The sequence below is a fragment of the Protopterus annectens genome, chromosome 16.part0 (assembly GCF_019279795.1).
Source record: "Protopterus annectens isolate FY-2018-M chromosome 16.part0, PAN1.0, whole genome shotgun sequence".
NCBI lineage: Eukaryota > Metazoa > Chordata > Ceratodontiformes > Protopteridae > Protopterus > Protopterus annectens.
The window spans coordinates 627,308,697-627,333,934 of record NC_056750.1 but is presented as its reverse complement, the minus strand read 5'-3'; the positions used below and the strand labels follow the sequence as shown (position 1 = coordinate 627,333,934).

Here is a 25,238-nt window from a genome sequence, read left to right as displayed (position 1 = left end):
ATGGCCTGTTGTATTTCAGCTGGATTATATCCTCTTGAGGCAAAATTATTAGCTAATTCTACCTTCTGTTGTTCATAAGCCATTCGTTGTGTTGTTAACCTCGAGGCCCTCAACACCTGATTTTTCATGATGTTGGAATGCACATGTCTAGGATGCATACTCCTACGATGTAACAAATTATTCTTCCAACAAGACTTCCTGAACATTTCGGTATCTATACCATTGCTACTTTTGATTACTCTAACATCAAGGAACTCAATTGCATTACCTGAATATGAGCTTTCAAAGGCCAAAAAAACAGTAGTGCTATTGATGTAACTCACAAAATCATGCATCTGTGTCTCCGTACCCCCCCCCCACACAATAAAAACATCATCTACAAATCTACTATAATACTTCAACTTGTCAGAAAAAAGTGCATTATTCAAAACATATATGCTCTCCCAATATGCCAATACCAAATTGGCATACGAGTTTGCACACGGGGTTCCCATGGCAACCCCCTTTTTTTGTAGAAAATAATCATCTTCATATATCAGGACATTGTTCTCTAACACTATCTCTAGTAATAGCATCCATCTTATGACCTTGTCATTAGTGATATTATTCTCTAATAGGAGGAGCCTAACATACTCAATCCCAATGTTGTTGGGTATGGAGGTAAACAACGATTTAACATCTAAAGTTACTAGAATATCTTCAGTGCCAATGGGTGTCGTTCTACTAAATAATGCAAGATTTTCCAAAAAATGCTTGGTATCTCTAAGGACTTGTTTGATGTTCATAACTATGGGCTTGAACTCCTTGTCCAAATAAATGGAGAGTGGTTCAGTAAGCCACCCCTTACTGGAGACTATAGGCCTCAATGGTGGTTCCAATATTTCTTTGTGAATCTTTGGTAGGCCCCTGATAATGGGACCAGTGGATTCTCCACTAAAAAATACTTATATAAGTCTGCATCTATAATATTGCTGAGTAGAAGGTCATATAGGTGCCCATGGACATCTCTTATTAACTTATTGAGTGAACTAACAGTCAAAGGTTGATAGGTACCATTATCAGCCAACATTTGCTTCATCTTATTAGCGTACATCACTCTATCCATTACAACCACGGCTCCCCCTTTATCAGCCTGTCTTATAATGATATCATAATTTTTCTGTAAATCATAAATGGCTTCCTTCTCTTCTAACGTGATGTTAAAAAAATCAGACTTAACTTTCTCACTATAATACAAATCAAAAAGATCACATTCGCATGCTCGTTCAAATGTTTCAAGTAGCGGATGCTGTTGTGGCACAAACGTCGAAGGTTTTCTCAACACATTGAACTCATTATTTACATTACATGAGACATTTTGTCCAAATAGCAATTTTAAAGCAATATTTCTGGTGAATAACTTAATGTCAACGATAACATCAGTTATATCGGTATAACCAGATGGTATAAAACTCAGTCCTTTATTTAAAATGGACAGTTAATTGTCATTGAGCTCATACCTGGAAATGTTCACTACTAAGCCTTGTTGATCGACCTTAGGGCTTTCCTCTGTTGCTCGTAGATCTCTTCCGTACTCTTTCTCTTTCTCACCTTGTTCTGAGGAGACCATGCCCTCCTCTCGAACGGTTTGATGGGAAGTGGAAAAGAAGGAAAACTATCTGATTCCACGAATACATCCCCTTCAGAGACCCCCAAGAAGGAGTCTATAGTAGGTTGTTTTCTGCGGACATCCCTTGACCCACTCTCATCCACAGGGTTAAGCGCTTTGGGTCCGCCTATACCTCCTTCGTTGTTGGAGTGCACCATAGCCTCAATCGTGATCTGTCGTTGTGTTCCAATTGGAATTGAGAGAGTATGCATAGATAATAAGACTTTGGGCTCATAGTCACCCAGAACTAAACACAGCAGTTAGTATTAAGCCAGTATTGGTTAAGAAACAAATGCAATTAAAGAGATGAAGGTATTGTTTGCATTTATTTTGTGTGTGTGTGTGTGTGTGTGTGTGTGTGTGTGTGTGTGTGTGTGTGTGTGTATATATATATATATATATATATATATATATATATATATATGTACTTACAGATGTTACATAGGTAATTTGTATGTTTTAGGAAGTTATATAATTGTTACATGAAAGAATTTTAATTTGTTCAGATTTTATTGGCTATGAATGTCATGCGATCACTGTCTTTTGATATAAAGCAGCTGTTAGAATACATGTATTTCTTTGCCCTGAAGAAGGGTTGTACCTGAAAGCTGTATGCTCTGCATATTTGTACGTTTTATTAAAGTTTTTACAAGCTACAAGCGCTTCTTGGTTTGACTTGTGCTGTGGTTAAAAATTGTGTTTCTGGGATGTTGACTATACACCAGAGTTCAAATAGCTTTTCTTCCACGTGAAAAAAATAGATTTGTATCTAGATCTATTAATAAAGTTTTCCACTCAGACTTCAGTCACTGCAAGAGAATACCTCAGGATTTTGGGTCTTGTGGCTTCAATGATTCTCATGATACCCCTTGAAAGACTCCACATGAGAAAGATATATTAGTATCTCAGGTTTCTTTGGTCCAAGCACCAACACGCCTTGCTTTTCAGATTCCCAGTGTTGAAGTTTGTCAGAAGAGATCATATGGTGGAGACAACAGATATTTCCTAAATCAGGTATCCCCTTCTCCTTCCCTGTTCCAGAGCAATTAGTCACTACAGACCTCTCAAACTTTGTCTGGGAAAAGTTGCAGGAAGGATAAAAAAGTGCAAAGTGTGTGGGACATGAAGAATAGATGCAAGCACGTACCTATAAGAGATGTTTGCCTTGATCAAGGCACTCAGTTTTCTGAACCATCTTTAGTCCCCAGAACCTCTTCAAGTTGTTATGGATAGTACTGCAGCCAAGTGGTATATTAACAAGCAAGGGGAGGGAACCAGGTTGTACCTCTCTTTGTTAGACTAGCCATGTTAGCTCTGGATATGGTTTCACAGTGCAGTCTGACTACAGGCATCCGACATTCCATCAGAGCAAAGTTGAGGCGCAAACAATCTGAACAGGACAAGGACAGAACCTCAAAAATGGAAACTAGATCATGAGTTCTTTCAAGATTTGATTCATCTATGGGGAGTTCATCAAGTAGACCTCTTTGACTCCTCTATGAGCAATGGTTGCTAAGCTTCTGCTCCATGACTCCATACAAGAAGGCCTTTAAGGAAGATGCCTTTTCTTTTCCTTGGGCAGGAATGTTTCTTTATGCTTTTCCACTAATATCTGAGATAGTTCTAAAAATTCAGAAGGATTCTTCAAGATCATTGTGATGGCTCCCTTCTTTTGGAAGTGGCCAGAGGCAATTACCACAAGTTTCTTCACATACTGAATCTATACATCCAGATACCAGTCAACATCAGTTGACTGCCTGGATGATGGGGTCTCAGTTCCCTTTAGAAACACCTTGTTTACTGAGGACATGCAGTATGTACTAATAGAGGCAAGAAAGCCTGCTGCTTGAAAATAATGTAGTGGCAAATGGAAAAGGTTTTGTAGTTGGTGCCAACAACATAACCAGCACCCATCTGTTTAGGGCTTGTTGTTCTCTGGATTTACAATATTTATATTTGTGTAACTTACTATCCTATGGCCTTTCTTAGTCCTCTATCAGTGATCATTTATTGGCCATTTCAGTATGCCTGCCCATTGATCTTCCATTTTTCAATGCATTTTGATGTCAAAATGGTTTTGTATAAGTGGTCTTAACAAAAATTGTTGGCACTCCTTGGGATCTTAATTTTGTGTTAGAGAAGTTAACAGTTGCTCTGTTTGAACCAGCTAATCTGGCTGACGTGAGGTTTTTAACTTGAAAAACAGATTTCCTGATTGTGCTGATGACCTGAGTTGCAAGCTCTTATCTTCCCTATCTCAATTTCCACATGGACAGGGTTTATTTGACAACTGAACCTTATTTTGCTGTTAAACTGTTTTCTATCAGCTAAACTGTCCACCTTCCAATTTTCTTTCCTGAGCCCAATAACTCAAAAATGAGGGAGAAAGGATATTCCATACCTTCGATGTCCTCAGGCAACTCTGTACTTTCTTGATAGAGCTAAATGTTTCAGATCTTTGGACCAGTTGGTCATGTCTTATGAAGTTAAGAAAGGGGGAACCTGTGTCAAAACAGACTATTTCTGAATGATCATGTAAGGTTATTACCTTTTGTTATACTCACCACAGCAAAACTATTCCAGGCAGGGTCAAGGCCCACTCTAACAGGGCCTTGGCTTCATCTATAGCTTTTTTGGAAAGGGTTGGATTCAGTTTTCTGCAGGTTGCAGTTTGGTCCTTCTTGTATACTTTTACAAAGCAACACAAACTAGATTCCTTTTCCAGGTATAGGTCAAGCTTTGTTAGGACCATTCTCCAGGGGCTGCTAGATCCCTTACCTTCCACCCTTTCATTTAGTCTAAGCTGTGACAATCTACCCACATAGCTTAGGCTAATGCAGCCGTGATCACTATGAAGAACCTAGAACAGCTGTATAAGCAAACTTACAATAACAGTAAATGCTTAAATGATCACTGCTGCAGTAGCCACTCTGCAGTAGCCACTCCCTCATCCCACCCCCTTGACTTTTGTGTGTGTATTTTATGCCAGGGTGTGGACATGTGTTTTTGCTTTTCCAGGTTATGTTCTCTTGGGGCTTAGCATCCCCTTCCTTCTGTTAGTTGGAATGAAAGCTCTAAAGGAATTTGCATCCAAACCTCTTTTTTAGTAATTTCAGCTTGAGTTGACTGTTAGTTTTTGGGCTTGTAGAAGGTGCCTGAAGCTTAGAAAGCTGGACGGCTGTTGCATCCTATGCCGGATATATCCCATGTAACGTAGCTTGCTGCAGCAGTGATCATGCAAGCATCTTACGTGTATACTAAGTTTATATACACAGTTGTACTTTGTGGTAAGTAGACAACTTTCATTTTTAGGTAGAATATAAATGCATGTCAGCATAATCTACCTCTCCTTACACTGACACATTACTATCATGAATCTTCCACTTTTGCCTTTTCCCCCTTTTTCTGTGATTATTGGAGCCACTCTTAAAGTCAGGCTGATCAGTCCTGTTTTTCCTGTGCCCCTGATATTCTGGGGAATGTCCACCCTGAAATCCTTTCTCAGATTTACATGCTCTTCTAATCAAATGTATTTTCCTGTAACATTGTTATTTGCAACCTGCACTTCTTAAAATATTTCAGTATTATTTTTATTTTGTCTGTACTTGTAACAACATTTCCATTCCATGTTGATATTGACATAGCCATCAGTATGGAAAATAATATTTTTCCTATTTGCTGTACATGACCATTATTTTGAATCTGTGTATAATTTCAACTTGCATCTTGCATGCATACACTAATGACTAACATTTGGCAGTTTGTTCTTGTATGCAGTTAATTCTCATTTTGTTTGAACTCATGTCATATTTTTTCAGAATTTTCATTTCAATAAAAACATCCAAGAAACAAAACAAAATGCAATACATTTTCAAAACCAATAATCCCTTTTATTTCATAGCAAACACAGACAGCTTTCCTAAAATGAACTTTATCCTTCCAAATGGAAACAGGTGACCCAAATTTACAGCTGTATCTGCAGGCATTACCTGTTCTAAAATTAGGTGTAAGTATGCCAGAGTACATTGTTAGAGCTTATCTTCCATTTAAACTTGATTATCTGTTCTTATTCTTTTTTTTTTTGTTTCCCACTCAGATGTGGAAACAACTTGCATTCTTTCAGTAACTGTTAACCTTTAGCACTAGCTACCCTTAAATAAAATAAATTATGCCTTGCTATAGTTAATGCATTAAATTACTAAGGCTGTGAGAGGCAACCAATTGTATAACTATTCATTTAGTGTTTCAAACTTTATTTTCACCAAATTGCTTACCAGTTTCCCTTTAAAAGCCAGTTGTAGTGTATGTTATGAATTTCACTTAGAATACACTGTTCATACTTTTCATGATTAATTGCTTGTGCAAGCTGGCTCTTTATCTGTAACTAAGGATGCTTATTAATGGAAAAATGAACAGCTAGTAGCTTTACATATGCAAGAAAGAACCCTTATAGATTTCACTCTGATCATACTGGCTAGACACATTCTGATTAATTGTTTGAACCTGCAGGCTGCTTGTTCTCAGCCAAGTGTGTGTGCCAATTGAAAAAAAAACCGCTAGCAGGTTTGCAAATACAGAAAATGTAGAACCAATGTAGATTTCAATGGGAACACACTGATCAAACCTCTCATTATTAATTTCTTGTACCTGTTTGCTCCTTAATTCCAGCTAAAAATAGGTGCTAATGGAATGTAAACAAAAGTAACTTTGCAGATACAAGAACAACCTAACATTTTCATGCTTTTCTTCATTTTCTCTTGTTTTTCAAGCCTATTTGCTTACCAATACCTTTGCCTGTAACTTAAACTAAGGACATTAATACACACATCCACCTATATAAAAAAACAGGAGAAATTGCCTTTTAATTCTGCATATAATGTAATCAGTATACATTTAAACACCCAGCAGCCTAAGAACACAACATTATATTAACATTACTTTACCTCTTCCAGACTTTATCTTGTTAAGATTATAACATTTTAATACATTACAATTTATTTGGATATCATTAGAATACACAACAGACTTAGAGAAAGCATATGACAGGGTACCTAGAGAGGAGTTGTGGTATTGTATGAGGAAGTCGGGAGTGCCAGAGAAGTATATAAGAGTGGTACAGGATATGTACGAGGGTAGTTGTTAGAAAAATATATAATAGTAATATGCATGCTTAGTGCATTCGAGGTTTAAAAGGGTTAATACATTTATTCTGTTCACACTGCATGAATCTGCACAGCTATTAGAAACTTAACAAGACACATTTCATTTCTGCTAATGTCATGAAATTTAACAGAGATATTTCATTTCTGCTTATGCCATTAGAAAATATGCAGCTGCTAGAAGCTTTGATAAAGAAAACAATAGATGCTTGAAAGTATAAACCATAGTCAGCAGTACTTGTACTAAAGCTAGAAATGTACCTTGAATATAGACAAAATGTAACACGTGTATTAGAACTGTACAATTGAAGAATTGAAAAGTTAAGGTGGGCTAAAATACGCCCAAGGCCAGGTTGTTTTTCTCAAAATGTTTTTGCAAGACAGCAAATAATCCGATCAAGTCAGCAATAAGTCTGGTAACATTTTCTGTGAAACATACAGAAAGCTGTGTCCAACCACGTCAGCAATAAAACAGTAACATTTTCTGTGTGACATGAAGAGAACTGTATAAGAATAACATACTAATCATCGAAAAGCCAGACAAATCCTGTACCTACATGCTTTGTCTCCTTGCTGCAAGTAATAAAGGGTGCCTTGCTTAAACCTAACGTGCATTGGTCTTTAAAGTTTTTTTCCTTTTACAGTAGTGTGACAGCAGTGAGGTCTGTGGTGGGAGTGACAGATGCGTTTAAGGTGGAGGTGGGGGTTACTTCAAGGATCAGCATTGAGCCCTTTCTTATTTGCAATGGTGATGGGCAGGTTGACAGACGAGATCAGACAGGAGTCCACGTGGACTATGATGTTTGCAGATGACATTGTGATCTGTAGTGAGAGTAGGGAACAGGTGGAGGAGACCCTGGAGAGATGCTCTAGAGAGAAGAGGAATGAAGGTCAGCAGGACTAAGACAGAATGTATGTGTGTGAATGAGAGGGAGGATTGAGGAATGGTGAAGATGCAAGGTTTAGAGGTGGCAAAGGTGGATGAGTTTAAATACTTGAGATCAGTAGTTCAGAGTAATGGTGAGTGTGGAAGAGAAGTGAAGAAGAGAGTACAGGCAGGATGGAGTGGGTGGAGAAGAGTGTCAGGAGTGATTTGTGACAGACGAGTACCAGTAAGAGTGAAAGGGAAGGTCTACAAGAGGCTGGTGAGACCAGCTATGTTATATGGGTTGGAGACCGTGGCATTGACAAAAAGGCAGGAGTTTGAGCTGGATGTTGCAGAGTTAAAGATGCTAAGAGTTGCACTGGGTGTGACAAGGGTGGACAGGATTAGGAATAAGTATATTAGAGGGTCAGCCCAGTTTGGAAGGTTTGGAGACAAAGCCAGAGAGGCAAGATTACGTTGGTTTGGACATTTGCTAAGGAGGGATGATGAGTATATTGGGAAAAAGATGCTAAGGATGAAGCTACCAGGTAACAGGAAAAGAGGAAGGCCTAAGATAAGGTTTATGGATGTGGTGAGAGAGGACATGCAGGTGGTTGATGTGACAGAGCAAGATGCAGCAGACAGGAAGAAATGGAAACAGATGATCCGCTGTGGCGACACCTAATGGGAACAGCCGAAAGAAGATGATGATTAGAATACACAACAGTCACTAATAAAACTACCATACCTCACTTTTAAAATGTTTCAGACTACATATTATACAGAACTGCTTTACAAGATAACATGAAATTTACATCACAAGTTTGGGATGATATTAATAATAAAAACTGTTTTACTTAGTTACTTCTGCAAACCCATTTAGTGTACTTCCAAATAATGACAAAAATTGGTAATTATTCTTTTTTTAATCACCTACCAGTTTAACACAGTTAAACACCTGTGCAGTCTTTTTTCAGACAATTCCTTTTGCAGAACTTCAGTTCATGTCTAAACTACATCTAATGTGCTTGATGATTTACATTTCTGTCATTTATTTACTAATTTTACATTGCTGCTGGTCTTCTTCCTCATCCCAGCTTCTCAGCACCCATCTCTTGTTCAAGTTCAGTTATATTATTGATCTTTGTGGTTAGCACTTTTTATATATCTCAAGCAGTTTTGTTTGGGACGATGAAAAAGGTTTCATTGGCAAATTCTCTGTACAGGCTTTACTATTGTGAGATGAATGGTAAGCAGTGTCCCTACACTTGCTGGGTCATGATTTGTTTGCTGTTCTTTTTTTTTCTTTGTTTGACTGTTAATATGTCCAAAAGTAGCTCAGGAAAAAATATTATGAAGATAGCTGGATATAGATACTTAAATCTCACACTGGATATTTCTCATTTCCCCCAGCAATTCAGTAACAGGCACTCCCTTTGACCTCAAATGAAAAAAAAAGTGTAAGCAACCAAACCAGGAAAAAGAGAGAGATTTACAGTACAGTAGTCAAAGATGAATCTCAGAAACTGTGTATAGTAAATAAGTAAAACCAGCACTAGAAACACTTCTTATTCATTCTGTAAATATGCATTTGCACACTATTTTACATTACAGCTGTAAACAGCAGGTAAACAAGCTGTTCTTTGGCTTGATGATGCTACAAATAACCCGTTTATTTTCCCAGAACAGATTGAACTGCTGAATATAGGTGAAGGCTAAGCAGCTATCTCAGTTGGAGGAGTTTTAAGTATGTCAAGGTCTTATTCACAAGTGAATATTGACAGAACCTGGATGCTGAACAGGTCATAGCCTTTTACTAGATTGTGGTGATGAGAAAAAGTTTGAGTCATTGAATGAAGCTCACAGTTTACTGATTATTTTTTGTTCCAAACCACATGAACTTTTGATAGTGAGTGAAAAGATGGAATGGACCTATCTGGCTAAAATTATGTTTATTCACAGGGCAGTTGAGTCACTCTCAATTTTGTATCTTGTAGTACGGCCACTATTATTGTTGTTTGTCAGGAGACAGTTCAAGTGATTTAGCTGGATTATGAAGATGTACCAAGAACAGCCTGTTAGATTAAGGCCCCAGGACTGATCTATTTAGTATACATTATAGTGTTTGTATTTCTTGTGTTGTGTGGAAATGCCTGGGGATACCACATAGTGGTCTGAAGAGTGCAGCTGTAGATGGGGAAGTCTTGCATACCATCCTCTGTTTGCTGCTGCTAACTTCACTAGGACAGGTTATTTAGAAAATGGTTGAATGATTGCACCTTGTAGCCTGTATTCAAGTATATGGTGGGCAGGAATGTGTTGTTACTTTGAAGCCGCTTTGTGCAAATCACTGTGGCTGGAATTTCCATAATTGAAAGCCATGCTGTGTGAAATTATTCATCGTCAAATAATGAATCTGTCACTAATCTCTAAAACGAACTGCACTGTAAGTCAATAGTACAGTTTGTGGACTTACTAACTTTCCTGCATTTATGTGACAACTGGGTTAGTATCCATAAGTAAGGGAGTATAATGGGATGGCATAGCCCTTTGAAAATGCTGACTGCAATATTTTATGCTGTTTGTTTTGTGCTTTAGTTACTTTTACATAATTTTTGGGTTTGAAATCTTTCCTGTGGTACGTTTTCAGATGTAGTGGATTTCATGCTTTTGTTTCAGATCACAGGGATCTGATGGCATGGGCTTTGACTTCATAGCATGAATCTTGATGCTATTGTTCTTTACTCCAGAGAGATGAGACTGTGATACTTTTAATTAGCTTTGTGTGTCTCAGCAGAATGCCATCTCTGGATGTTGCACACTTCCCAGAACAGTAGATATCTTTTCCAATAATTTCTCTACCAAAATAATGTTATCGAACACTATAACTTCATAGTGACCTATAACAGTGCTGTGACTCCTCTCATAAATACAACCAAAAAACATATCTACTGAATAAAAAATGCTTCCTGTATTGAATGATTGATACCCAGTCTTTTGAAGTTAGAGTGCTAGATTACAACTGACAATCCAGGTTATCTAAGTAACACCTGCGAAGATCAAACTAAGTGTTTTTGCAAAGGGTCAATTCACCCTAAACCATTTGTGGTACAGTTATTTACACCCAGTTAAATTATACACTGATGCCACAGTTGTGCAATTTTGGGAGAAGGAGAACTCCCCCATTAAAGTTCATGATTTTGTGCCAATAGCAATTCCACCATGATGTAGCCTATGGGAAATTTTAAGTTCTACCAGTTATGTATGGGCAGCTAAAACTCAGACTGGCCATAGCTTACATGTAGGAAAGCTGTTAAAAACATATCCCAGAATTGTTGGTGTCTTCTGTAAACATTTGTATGGTTTTTCAAAGCAAATACTGCCACTTCAATGATGGCCTTCACAAATACCATCTGCAGATGTGTGTAGTTAAAGGTGACTGCAGGTGTGCTGTTAATAGATGTGACTAAAGCCTTTAGCTGAGTCTGTCACAAAAGTGTAATAATGGTGCTGAGTCTTTATGGCTTCGATAAAAACTCACTTCATTGGTTTGAAAACTCTTGATAACAATTCTGAGTCCTCACAGAACAAGCACATTCTCACCCTGTGTCATTTGAAATTAGTACCCACAGTTATCTATCCAGGGACCTGTGCTTTTTTATTCTAGTTATTAACACCTTTTCAGTCTGCTTGCTCAACATTTACACAAACATTTTCTGACAGTTTTACATTGTGGTATGCTAAGCTCTCACCTGATCTCATAATTTTAAAAAAAGAAAAAAAAACCTCCCTAGACATAACCATCATCCACAGCTGTTTTAGTCATAGTGATCTGTCATCTTAAAAATATATGCCATGTTTTTTTTGACACCCAAGGTTATCAGTCCTAAGACCAGAAACTCAGATAATTTCTTTGGCCATTGTTAACAATAATTAGTTCAAGAAATTAAATGTGTTGCAGTATGGCTGGATCCTTTCTTTTCCTTTTCAAAACAGTTGCTTAATATGCAAATCAGCTCCCACGACTACATAAAACTTGATTCAGAATAAGTAAGTTGAATAATTATGCTAAAATGTTTGTTGAAAGAAGAATACTTACACCAGTATTAGAGAATGCCTTGCCTGTCATCAGCAGTAACTCTAACAGATTGCAGTAATCTTTAACCTGTGCTCTCCAGAGTATGTTAGTTCATGGTAAACTACATAAGAAGAAAACATTTTTGTCTTAACTTATCTAAACAGGACACTTGCCTAGCTTCCTCAGATGAGTCCTGTTAACACATGCCTTATCTTTAGACTGGCTGTTGGCCTGTTTAAGATTGAGCATTAAACTTAAAACAGTTAATACACACTTGGTTCAGACACAGCTTGCATGTTTAGAATATTAAGAGTAAATATTATGTTATTCATTGCAGCTGGTTACCTTTTTTCATTATGTACACTTAAATTAGATGCTTTGTTTAATCTTTCCTAAAACATTTTTTTCAATCCACAGAGGTTGAATTTGCAACTGTTACTACTCGCATAATTTCTCAAATCAAGACCAAAGGAGCAGTAGGAGTCTGTTTTATTTTCTTTGGGACATCTTTTCTTTTCATCAATTCCCACTTCACATGTAAGTTAAAAGTTGAAATGATGAAGTGTGTATTTGTTTATTTTTAACTGGTGCTTTTTTCCACACTTAAAGGATCTTTCAGCCTCACATGGAAATGTTTAAGGATTTGTTTTTTTGTTTGTCTGTAAGGAAATAAAGTCAGTCTGGTATGACCTGTCAGTGATACACTGATTTCACTGCTCTATTAAAGTTGCTCCTTTGTTGGGCAAGGACTACAGTATTACAATTTCCAGACACTTATATAATCCAGGAACATTGTCCAAACTTTGTAAGACTGGACAGATTAAACTTTGGATATCCTCCTTGATGAGTTATATGATTGGGTTCATCTATTCCACCAATCAGAATTCAACATTTTTCTCAGAAGATCGTGAGCTCAGTCCAAGTGCTTGCAGTGCCAGTGCACTGTGTCATATCATATGCTCAGTGCATAACCATTCATGGCCTCTAGGTCCACATTTTCTGTTCTGCCACTCATACAGATGTCCTGACTAAAAATTACTGTACTTTGGCCAGTGTACCAAAGCTTAAACCTTCCCTGAAGTATACAGCTGACATATGACAAGTATACAGCTGACATATGACCTTAGTTTACGAACATAATGGTATGTTAGAGAACATATGAGTGTAAAGCCTGAGAGTATCTTGCCACAATGCCTAATGCAGGTCTCGCACCTGTCAGTGTGATCTTCATGTGGTGGGTTGGTACTGTTAAATCTTCTCACATCAGATAAGTGCTGTGTTAGGGAACTTCCTTCTTGTCTAATGTGTTTTACTATATTTTTGTCAGGTGACAGCTTGAAGGGGTAAGTGTGAGTACAGTAGTCAGATTCCCTACAAAGATCTCCATATCCGGTGTCTTTTTTGTCTAGGCATAGAACATGATTGTAAAGCTTATTCCATTTGTTAATCCTTTGTATCCAAAACTTTATGATCCTGTTTCTCTTCGCTAAATACTTTTTTTGGAGATCCAAAGTCTAAAGCATTTGGCCCACTCCAAGATGACAGACCCCACTACACCGAACGTATCTCCACCTCATAAGAAAAAAATAGAGAGGCCTAGGCCTGACTCAGTCTGATTCTGAAGTACCTGCAGAGGTTACTGAACCTCTGGTACTTCCGAATCTGCTACAGACATCCTCTATTGTGACCCTGCTGGAGACCTGTATAGCATTAGAAGACCACATGTCCGAGCAGACCGTTACTGCCACCAAGAAGGGGGACCTGCAGATCATTATTTCTTTGGGACCACAGGGCATCCTGCACATTTTTGTTAGGGAAGCAATTCCAGGCAAACTTCTAGAGGTAAATCAGTGGTTGAAGTCTCTGCACTTAGTTCAAGTGGATGCCCCCAAAGAAACAAAAAGATGGAAAACCCAGCATGTTTCCTCACCTTCTCCTTCTAGGGGGGAGAGAGAGTGAATGGACTTCTCTTAGGGCTTGTTCAAGCCCATTATGGCACTTAAGTTGCCTTCATTTTCAGTTTCTCCTCTAACTCCACAGAATGTTACTGGGGGATCTTCTAAAGAAGAAGAATGACCATTCATTAGCATGCTCCTCTCAAAATCATTTTCCAGGATAGCTTCCCTCAGATGATGAGGATTCTCTTTCTTCTGACTCCCCTGAGGAAGACACATCCTTCAGGAAGACCATTCAAACTAACATAAAGCACTTTTGAGTGCGAGTCTTGTCAAATCTCTGATGCTCAAAAGAGATACGAGTTTGTTAGAGGTGGGCATTCCATCTCATTTCCCTTTTCCTTCCAGTTCTGGGGTTATTTTTGGATACTTCTCAAATTCATATCTTCAGCTCTTGACTTGCAGCCCGTTGCTCCCAAAATGCCAGAGAGATTCTGCAAGGTCCCAGAGGACCTTAAATTACTTTATTAAGAATCATGTAGCTGGCTTTTCAGCTGTTTCTCAATTCTCTGACAAACCTTTGAAGTTGCTTCTTAATGCTAACCCCCTTCCTTTAGACAATGACAGCAGTACTATTGATGAGGAAAGAAAGGTTTATACTTATGTTATTCTGACCTTCAGGGCAACAGATTATCACATCCAGATTACCAAATACCTTTTGTCAATCCTTAACATTTTAAACATGCAAGGTACAGAGTTAGTCTAAATACCAAATCTTGTCCTTGGTAATTCAGGACACTTAAGTTGCCAGACATAGTATTAAATGCAACTCTGATGTTGTTGAGGCCTGTTCCAGAGCAGCTGCCACTGTTACCGTCATTTGCACAGAAGCCTGGATACCCAACCAGCTAATGCCAGAAGATGCCAAAGCTAAGCTCCTTGCTTCTCCCTCTGACAAAAATATTTTCTTTTCAGACCGCAGGCAGCTAGCTTCCTTCTTACCTCTGATTTTTACGAAAGCTTAACATGGATAATTGATGTTTGTTTCTCTTACGTGTTTTGGTGTTCCAGTGGTAGTTAAACTCTGTGTCTTGACACCAGAGAAATTACCCAGCAAAGTCTTCTTCTTTTGTTAGTAGGCAACATTCCTGCCATCCTTCAGGAACTATAGTCCCAAGGCACAGTAGAACTACTGCTTCTTCAATTTGTGGTATGAGGATTCTACTCCAGACTGTTTCTGGTTCCAATAAGAGAATGGCATTGGAGACCCATACTGGATCTTTCTTTGCTCAACACTTTCATCGAGGTTCCCACTTTCAAAATGCTTTCCCTTCAGACACTGCTTCCCTTTATCCTCCCATAGGCATTTCTAGTCTCCTTGGAACTGAAGGATGCCTACCTACATATACCCCCTTATTCCTTCAAGAAATTCCTGAAGTTCTATACTGGCTCATCTCACTTTCAATTTACTGCTTTCCTTTTTAGGCTTTCTACAGCCCCCTGAATACTCACAAAGTGCCTGTTGTAGCCTTTCATATAACTTGGGGATTTCAAATATTCCTCTACCTAGATGATCTGTTTATCCAGGCCACTTTGACTCAGATCTTACTTACAACACCTCCAATTCAGTTGGGATTCACTGTCATCTTCAAAAAATCTTCCCTTCAGCCCACTCAAGACCTAGTTTTTTTGGGGAGTTGCAGGCTCATTTCCAAAAAGATGCATGCCATGCCTTCTTGCCTCAGGAAAAGGAACAGAGCCTTGCAACTTACTTCCAGTCCCTAACCTCCTTCAAAGCCTGTTCAGATTGTCAGAATACTGAGATTCATGGCAGCAACCATACTAATTCTTCCTTTAGGCAGGTTGCATATGAGGAAAAATTCAGTGGTACCTGAAAAATGTATGGCCCCAAAACACAGATCTCCCTCATGCTGTCAAGAAGGAGATGCTATGGGTGGGGCAACACAGGTGAACCTCAACCCAGGATTACCTTTTAAGGCACAGGCCCCAATTTAAGAACTGCTTACAAATGCCTGGGGGCTTGGACAGGCACCCACAAGGTCCAGGACCATTGGCAGTCCAATCTCAAGAAAGAACACATCAACCTGAAAGATACGAGGGCTCTCATTCAAGCCCTTCCAAGTTTTTGTTCACCTCTGGAAACCAGATCCTCTGTGAGTGTTCACAGACAACAATACAGTCCATGTACATAAACAAGCAAGGAGGAATCAGGTCATACCAGATGTTCTTCGTCTCACATTGCTGCAGTCATAACCTGTGGGTAGTCCGCTGTCCTCGGTCGGCCCGAATACCAAAGAGTTAGGCTGGCGTCGGTCATGGGCGCCCGGAGCTGACGTCAGTACGTAGTAGTACTTAAGCGCATGACCGACGCCATATCCTCAGTCTTTCGTGCCGCGTGGTCCGAAGCAGAAGCAGCGTTTGCAAGTGCCGTTCGGCGTTCTGAAATTTTCAGTTTTCGAGTTTCAGACCGAAGACCAGTTGGGCTAAGTACCCCGTTGGGGAAAATTATTGTCTTTTCTTGCCTCAGTTAATCCGGATGTCAGAAAAAGTTGTATTTCTTGTGGGAAACAGATACCTCATAGGGACTATCATTCTCTCTGTATTCCTTGCTTAGGGCCTGAACACGACGTAGTCAGGTGTCGCTTTTGCGCTAGATTTAATAAGCGCACCATTAAACGCAGATTAGACTGTGCTAGGCTTGTTTTCGGTAAGCGGTGTAACTACAACATGCCGTCGGATCCTCCGACGCCCGCTACCGCAAAAAAGCGAAAAGATAAATCCTTAAGGTCTAAACCGGAGGAGTCGTCCGTTGCGGACGCCGGTTCTATGGAATCTACGGTTGAATCTGTGGATCCAGCCGAAGTCTCGGCTGAATCCCAGGGGGAACCTTTACTTTTGCAGGAGTTGGCCTCTCCGGAGTTAGGTCAGGCTGAGGGTGCTTCTCAGGTTACTGTGGTTCCTTCCTTACAAAAGGTTATTAGGCCTTCTACTTCAGTCACTAAAGGCCCTGCTAAGGCTAGACCTGGTATTTCTGGTACGGGCCACAGCCCTGGTTCTTCGGGCTCTGTTCCCAAAAAGCATATGTTGAAAATGGCAGAGGATTTGATTACCTTGATCAGGGGTTCTATGCCCCCTCCAGAGAAGAGGCCTAGGGTGGAGACAGATTTAGAGGGAATGGAACATTCCTCAGATTACTCTGAGTCCTCAGCTGAGGATATTCAGGATTTTCCTCCTTATTCTGATTCAGATGCAGAGGATTCCTGTCCTTCTGCTTCACCTCCAGAGGATTTTTCCTTTTCTGAAACCTTGCATTCCATGAGGGAGCATTTCAAATGGGAAGGCCAGGATTTTTCAAATTCTCTTAAGAGGCTTAGGGAATTTTTGTTTTTGCCACAACATAGACCTTTGGCTATTCCCCCTGTTTTAGATGTTGTTCAGGATGTTTTTTCTGAAGCTTCCCTTAATCCTGATTCTTTACCCCCTGCCCCTGTCAAGCCAGATAGGTATTACAGAGTTCCAGAGGCACATAAATATTTGTATAAGAGCCCTAGAGCTGACCCGGAAACTATTATTCAAGGGCCTAAGGGTGTCAGGGCTTCTGTGGTTAAGAATCCAGTTCCTTTGGATAAAGATTCTAGAGCGTTGGATAGGTGGGGTAAAAAAGTGTACACCTCTTCTCGTTAGCTATGAGGGCTTTAAATTGCCAATTCCATATGCTGAAGTATCAGAACTTTCTGTTAGGTCAATTAAAATCTAAGGTAGATGCTTTAGCTGAGGGTATAGAGTGTAAGGAATTGCAGGACTTGGTTCATGCTTCAGATCAAGTTGGTAAACATGCCTTGCAGTGTGGTTTCGATGCCCTTCAGGCTTCTTCCAGGGTAGCTGCTACTGGTTCAGTTATTCGTAGACATGCCTGGCTTAAGGATCAGAATTTGTCAGAGCATGTTAAAGCTCGGATTTTGGATGCTCCCCTTCAATCTGAAGTTCTTTTTGGTGCCCCTGTGGAGTCAGTTTTGAAAAAGATGGAAGACAAAGCTAAGTCTATGCAGACAGTTAAGGAATTTTTGCAAGTGCAGCCCCCTAAGTTTAGCAGGAATTGGCCTGCAAAAGGATGGTCCTACCCTTCTTCAGATTTTCAGTCTAAGGGCAGGTCTAGACGTGGTAGGGGCAGGGCTCACGCTCAGGGTTCTTTCAGACCTAGGACTTGGAGTTCTCCTGCACAATCTTCTGGTGATGGCAGGGGTCAGCCTTTCGTAAACAGACCCAATGACCTGTATCTCCAGCTGCCGGATCCCTCCTTTCTGGCAGCTCCTCTAGGAGGAAAGTTGGCACTTTTCAAACAAAATTGGCATCTGGTCACCCAGGACAAATGGGTGTTGGACATAATAAATCAAGGCTACAAGTTTTATTTTCACACTTTTCCCTCTTTCAAAGGCATGCCAGATGTACCTCCTCAGCAAAGGCTGGAGGCTCAAGAACAAATTTCTTTGCTTTTACAGATGGGGGCTATCCAGGTGGTACCTCCGTCAGAAGTAGGCCTAGGGTTTTATTCTCGTCTTTTCCTAGTGCCAAAGAAAGGAAACACTTGGAGGCCAATTTTGGATTTGTCCATTCTCAATACGTACCTAGACATCCCAAAGTTCAAGATGTTAACATTACAGCAACTTCTGCCTCTGCTAGGCAAAGATCACTGGATGGTAACTCTGGATCTCAAAGAGGCCTATCTTCACATTCCTATCAGGCCCAGCTGCAGGAGATTCCTGCGTTTTCGGGCTGGCACTTCTCATTATCAGTTCTCTGCATTGCCCTTTGGTTTATCTACTGCGCCCAGGGTGTTCACAAAGGTTCTGGCTCCTGTAATAGCTTTCTTAAGACTGAGGGGAATACAAATTTATCCTTATCTGGACGATTGCCTGATTCTTGCTCAGGACAAAGACAAGTTACTCCACCAGCTACAGTATGTAATGGCAGTTTTAAGGTGCCTAGGGTATTCTGTGAACGAAACAAAGTCCAGTCTAGTACCCTCTCAGGACATGTGCTTTCTGGGTGTGAGACTGAATACAGCCTCTCAGATGGCTTTTCTGACCCCGGACAAACAAAGAACTCTTCATCTATACTTCCAGCAATTATCAGTACTGTCCAGGCTGACTGCAAGGACAGTCCTTCAAGCCTTGGGGTTCATGGCATCTTGCATTCTGATACTTCCCAATGCCAAACTGCATATGCGGAAGCTACAGTGGTATCTCAAAAGTGTATGGACTCAACACTGCCACGGTTTGGACAATGTCATTCCGATAATACCGTGCATCCAGAAGGAATTCTTGTGGTGGGCACAGGAATGTCACCTAAACAAGGGACTCTCTGTGACCCGGCCAGAGGCGAGTCAGATCTTAACGACGGATGCCTCAGACCTGGCTTGGGGAGCACACTTCAATGGGAAATGGATTCAGGACACGTGGCCTCCCAAACTACAGCATTTGCATATCAACATGAAGGAGATGTTAGCAGTCCAGTTTGCCCTGATGGCTTTCAAGGGTCTACTTCAACCAGGACAGGTGTTGATACAAACAGACAACACTACAGTCATGTGGTACATCAACAAGCAGGGGGGGACCCATTCTTATCCTCTTTGCAGACAAGCTATGATATTGTGGGAGACTGCTCTGGGTTTGCACATCACTCTTCAAGCACAGTTTCTGCCAGGAGCACAGAACTCCCTAGCAGATGTATTGAGCAGACAAATTGTGGATCCCCACGAGTGGAAATTGGATCCTCAGGTATTTCATCTGTTGACAGTGGCTTGGGGAACTCCAGACATAGATCTGTTCGCTTCTCCTCTAAATTTCCAACTACCAAAATTTTGCACAAAAATGTTTCACCCAAAAGCTTGGAAAGTGGATGCTCTATCTTTCAATTGGAACAACCTTCACGTCTATGCTTTTCCTCCTCTGCCTCTCCTTACCAAGGTTCTCTTGAAGGTCAGGCGGGACAAGCCTTGCATGATTTTAATAGCACCAGATTGGCCACGACAGCACTGGTATCCTCTGCTGAGGAGTTTAATTCAGGAGCCTCCTTGGCCTTTGCCACAGCTTCCTCACTTGTTGTCCCAGTCAAGCAGTCATTTGCTCAATGTCAGGGTGCAGTCCCTGCATCTAACGGCCTGGCGTATTCCGTTTTAGAGCCTGTGGGTTCTCAGCTTCCTCAACAGGTTTTAGATGTCATTTTGGAAGCTAGGCGGCCCAGCACCAGAAAAGTTTATTCTGATAAATGGAAGAGATTTTTTCTTTGGAGCACAACAAAGGGTTTTGATGTCTCGGTACCTAATTTGAGTTTTACACTACAGTACCTTACTGAGTTACTAGACAAGGGTTTGTCATTTTCTTCTGTGAAAGTTCATGCTGCAGCCATTTCTGCTCACTATGATTGTGACCCTCCTTTATTTTCTCACCCTTTGTTTAAGCAATTTCTTAGAGGGGCAAAAAATATAAGACCCCACGTAGAGCTCCTACTCCTTCCTGGGATCTCAATTTTGTGTTGGAGAAGCTTACTTTGCCTCCTTTTGAACCTGCAGCTATGTCTGAATTAAGTTTTTGTCCTGGAAGACTGCCTTTTTGTTGGCCATTACTTCTGCTAGAAGGGTATCTGAATTGCAGGCTCTCATGGCAGTTGAACCTTTTCTAATATTCCATAAGGATAGAGTTTCTTTGCGTACTAACCCTACTTTCATGCCAAAAGTGATTTCTAATGTGGCCTTGAACCAGTCTATCCATTTGCCTACCTCTTATGCTGATCCCCAAAATAAGGAGGAAAAAATCTTGCATTCTTTGGATATACACAGGCAGTTACGTTATTATTTGAGCAGAACTAAGGAGTTCAGACAGACTCAACAGTTATTTGTTTCTTTTGCTTTGGGTTCATAAGGGAAAGCTGTTTCTAAGCAGACTATTTCAAAGTGGATTGGTAATTGTATTGCTTTTTGTTATTCTCATCATGGGAAGGATGTTCCTGCTGGGATTAGGCCTCATTCCACTAGGGCTACTGCCACTTCTACTGCTTTTTTGAGGGGTGTAGCTACTAAGGATATTTTGGAAGCAGCTACTTGGAGTTCAGTTCATACTTTTACTAAACATTACCATCTCCCTCTTTTCTCCAAGTCCAGGGCTGGGTTTGCCACTGCAGTCTTACAGGGCATGTTAGCAGCCCTAATGCTTTTTAGTTTACCAGCCTCCCTTTTCCTTTGCTTTGGGATTCTACCCACAGGTTATGACTGCAGCAATGTGAGACGAAGAACATAGTACAGTTTTGTACCTACCATAAATGTAGATGTTCGAGGATCCACATTGCTGCAGTCCTATTTTCCTCCCTCCTTCCCCTCTTTGGTTTGGGGTGTGGTTGTTGTTTGTTGTTATTGTTCCTTGGGGATAATTATTATTTTCTCCCTTTGTGGCTCTGGCCTTTTCCTTTTAAGGCCTTCTGACATCTGGGGCAAGAAAGACTGAGCATATGGCGTCGGTCATGCGCTTAAGTACTACTACGTACTGACGTCAGCTCCGGGCGCCCATGACCGACGCCAGCCTAACTCTTTGGTATTCGGGCCGACCGAGGACAGCGGACTACCCACAGGTTATGACTGCAGCAATGTGGATCCTCGAACATCTACATTTATGGTAGGTACAAAACTGTACTTTATTCAGGTTGGTGCAAATTGCCTGAAACCTAGTTACCCAGATGGGCATGTCCTTCAGTCATTATAAATTAAATCACATAACATCCTCGCAAACTCACTAAACAAGTTCATAGAAGACTCCCATGAATGGACCGTCAACAAACAAGTTTTCATAGACATATTCCACAAGATAAGTACACCGCAGTAGACTTACTTGCCTTGAAGAGCAACAAACAGCTTCCCCTGTTTTGCACCTGGACTCCTTCCCCTCTGGCATGGAGGACATATGCACTTTCTTTTCACTAGACAGGAATGTTTCTTTATGCCTTCCCTCCACTTCCTCTAGTACCAATATTTTACTAAAATCGAAAAAGAAAAAAAAAATCTACTGGTGACTTCCTTTTGATCAGCACTGGTTCCCTGTTCTCTGTCTGTTAGCCTGGGGCAACCACAAAATACCCCACAAAGTAGACCTGATCACACAACAGAAGGGGTTACTGCTTCATCCCAGCCTGTCATCCTTCAACCTAAGTCTGTAGATGGTAGGATTCTGATCCCTTCCAGACACCATTTTTCCTGAGCAAGTGCTTTGGGTTCTCCAGGAGGCAAGAAGAGGTAACACATAAAAGTCCTACGTAACTAAATGGAAGAGGTTTTCTTTATGGTGTTATGCAAACTATCAAGACCCCCATAAAATCAGAGGTTCCTCTTGTTTTATCCCATTTGTGTGAGCTCATGAAGAGCAGTGTGGCATATTCCTGTATTAAAGTCCACTTTTCAGCCATTTTAACCCATCTTCACCTCATCCTTTTTGTTTTGTTCTGGCTTGAGGTCAGACAATTCCGTATGGTGCTGCAGTTAAACAACCTGAGGAAACCTGTGCCATCCCCTTGTGACCTCAACTGTGTGCTAGAAAAACTCACTCTGCTTCCTTTTGAGTCATCTGCTTCTACTCTCAAGTTCTGCACCTGGAAAATTGTTCTGTTTGTCACTTCTGCTAGGAGAGTCTCAGAACTAAAGGCACTCATGGCGGCCCCACTTTTTCTTATTTTTCGCAAGGACAGAGTGTCCCTGGGGGTCAATCACTCTTTTGTGGCTAAAGTGGTAAATGAGATATCTTTCAACAAGGCCTTTGATCTGCCCACTTTTTTTCCAAACCCACAGAACAAGGGTAAAAGACTCCTACATTCTCTAGATGGGCAGAAATGGTTTGCCGTCAAAATTTCTAAGGCTCGCTCTCGAGCAGGGTGTGGCATTTTCAAAGTTTCACAATGCCGAACAGGAATAATACAAAGTCATAATAATGAAAGTAAGCTTGATTTGTTATTATGAGTTTGGCATTGTGAATGGAGATTGCGTTACAGTGAGGATCAGGGAATTTACTGATCCCAATCTCTGAGTTGGTATATATAATTTGCAGGAGGTGTTTGGAGTGCAGGGGGGCTTGACCCCCTGCTAAAATGTAAACGGACATATGGACTTTCAAAACCAGAAGTCTGGTATGTCGAATGTTGATCATCGTGTTTCTGACATTGAGACATTTAGGCTAGATGTTTTTATTTTCGGCATTGTAAACACTTTGGTCTTTTGCTTAAAAATGTTTTGCCTTCAGCATTTTGATGGTAAACTGACACTGACAGCTAAGATTTTATTTGGACAAGACTAAATCTATTCATAAGTCAGACCAGCTATTTGTTTCTTTCATGGACTCAAAACTATGCAAGCCAGTATATAAATGGACTATTGCTAGCTGGATTACTAAGTTCATTTCCTTTTGTTACTCTCACCATGGCAAATCCTTGCCTTACTGTTTGTGGGTTCACTCCACCAAAGCAGTAACCTCTTCTGGGGCCTTCTACAAAGGGATAGATTCCTAGACAATCCAGGAAGCTACTACCTGGTGGTCTATGCATATTTTCACTAAACACTACAGAATAGATAATTTTTCAATGTCCAGGACTGCCTTCACTATGCAGTCCTTTTTGGACTCTTGCATAATTCTAACCATTCTCCACCATCCTCCCTTCTGTTTTCTTAAGCTTTGTGAATCACCCATGTGTTTGGAATACTGTAACAGTAATTTCAGTCAGGACACAGTTTTGTAAGAATTTACCATAACTGTAGATGTCCTATTGATGTCTTCCACAGTATTCCTTCCCACCCTCCTCCCCCTTTGTCAATCCTCTCCTCCTGTACTCCTGCCCTGTTTGACAAGACCCGAGGCGACCATCTTATCTCTTACTTTGTCCCCCCAACTGACTAGTTTTCTGTCAGTTGTCTTCAGGATGCTAGCTGGGAGAGAGTCTGAGGATTTATGCTCACTTGTCTGGTAATATACCCCTATACTTGCGAGCTGAGGTCGTACATTGGATGTGTGCTCCAGGGAAGGTTTAAGCTTTAGTAAACAGTTGGACATTAGCAATGAAAACCCATCTGTTTGGAATAAGTCATTAGTAATCAGTAGGACATCAACTGTTATGGTAAGTTCTCACACTGTACTTTGAAATTTTAATTCTAATACATGTCAGTAAAAGGTTTGCACATTTCATCATCCATCCATCTACAACCCCTTTTTCCCATTTTTGCACATGGGGTTGGTGTGTCACTTAGCTGCGACAGTAATCTAATGCCAAGTTTTACACCACCGGATGGCTAGTCCTGCCAAAGTAGCATTTCCACACCACACAATCACATGCACACTCACATCTGTGGCCAGTTTAGTGTGTCCACTCCACCTACTGCATAGCTTTGGAATGTGGGAGGAAACTGCAGCACCAATAGGAAACCCACGCAAACACAAGAAGGACATGCAGACTCCACACAGAAGGCACCCCAGCTGAGAATCGAGCCTGTAAATCTCTTGCACTGAGGTGACAGTGCTATCCACTGTCACCCTCAGTTTGCACATTTGATATCCTGATAAAAATCCAGAAATTATTCCTGTGTCTGTCATATTACAAGGCAAGACTAACGCCAGCATATTGGAGAGAGCAATGTTCATCTTTAACATCTATAGTTATTGAGGGAGAAACTCATGACTTGCTGACTACCAGGAGGATTCCATTCTTTGAAACTTTCTTACACATGAGGAGTGGTAAGGTGTTGAACATTCATTTATAGGTCTTAGCCAGAGTGCCAAGTTGAGGCTTAGAATCCTCAAGGAACAAACTGTGGAGTGTAGGTCATAGCCTAGCCTTTCTGGTGGTAAGTTTGTTGGAAAAACGACCCTCTGGGTTTGCAGGTACTGAGTCTGTATCATTTCTCTACATCAGTGATGATGACTTTCAACTTGGGAGAGGGGGTTGTTTTAGCATCTAGGTACCACCTCCTGGTTAACCATTTGGGTGGAATTCTGCACTGAGGCCTTCCCTTTGTGGCTCTTTCTTGTGTCGATGTTAATGTGAGCTGCTGGGTTGTTCATACTACTATTCATAGTGGTCTGGAGACCTAGACAACAAATGTTTGATGTCTTTTGGTTGTTTGAGTCATGTGTGGCACTACACAATTATGGAATATGGCTTGATGTCACTAGTGCTTTTTTTTTCCCCAAACACCTTTATTGAATTATCACTTGTGACATAGGCAAATTTACATTCATATAAAAGTAAGCAAACAATATTAACATAAACATTATACTTCACATATATATTGCTGTATATCATATAACCTAAGCAATAATGTGATAGTGTTCAATCTGCAAGCTCTGCATCGAGAAGAAGCTTGAGACAATCTAATACCTCTGCCTTTACCTCAGATCTAGTTTGATCGCTGGGAGCTAGCTCGAGCATCTTAAGTTAAGATATAACTTATTTTTGTTATATTTTATTGGATAATTTGTTCTCATAGATAACAAAAGGATTAGTTGATATACTGAGTGTATGTGTGTTTGAGTAGGTTGAATTCTTA

At 40.5% G+C, this 25,238-nt stretch overlaps 1 protein-coding gene across 2 annotated transcripts in view; it reads left to right on the top strand.

Moving 5' to 3' along the window:
- INPP5E (inositol polyphosphate-5-phosphatase E) overlaps positions 1 to 25,238 on the top strand; it is a 1,512,334-nt gene that overhangs the window by 810,296 nt on the left and 676,800 nt on the right. Inside the window, exon 6 of one of the 2 annotated variants that reach the window (XM_044058518.1) lies at positions 12,168 to 12,287. The exons of the other annotated variant lie outside the window; for it this stretch is intronic. Within the exon in view, the coding sequence (XP_043914453.1) occupies positions 12,168 to 12,287 (120 nt within the window). The remainder of the gene's footprint in view (positions 1 to 12,167; positions 12,288 to 25,238) is intronic. 2 annotated transcript variants of the gene reach the window in all.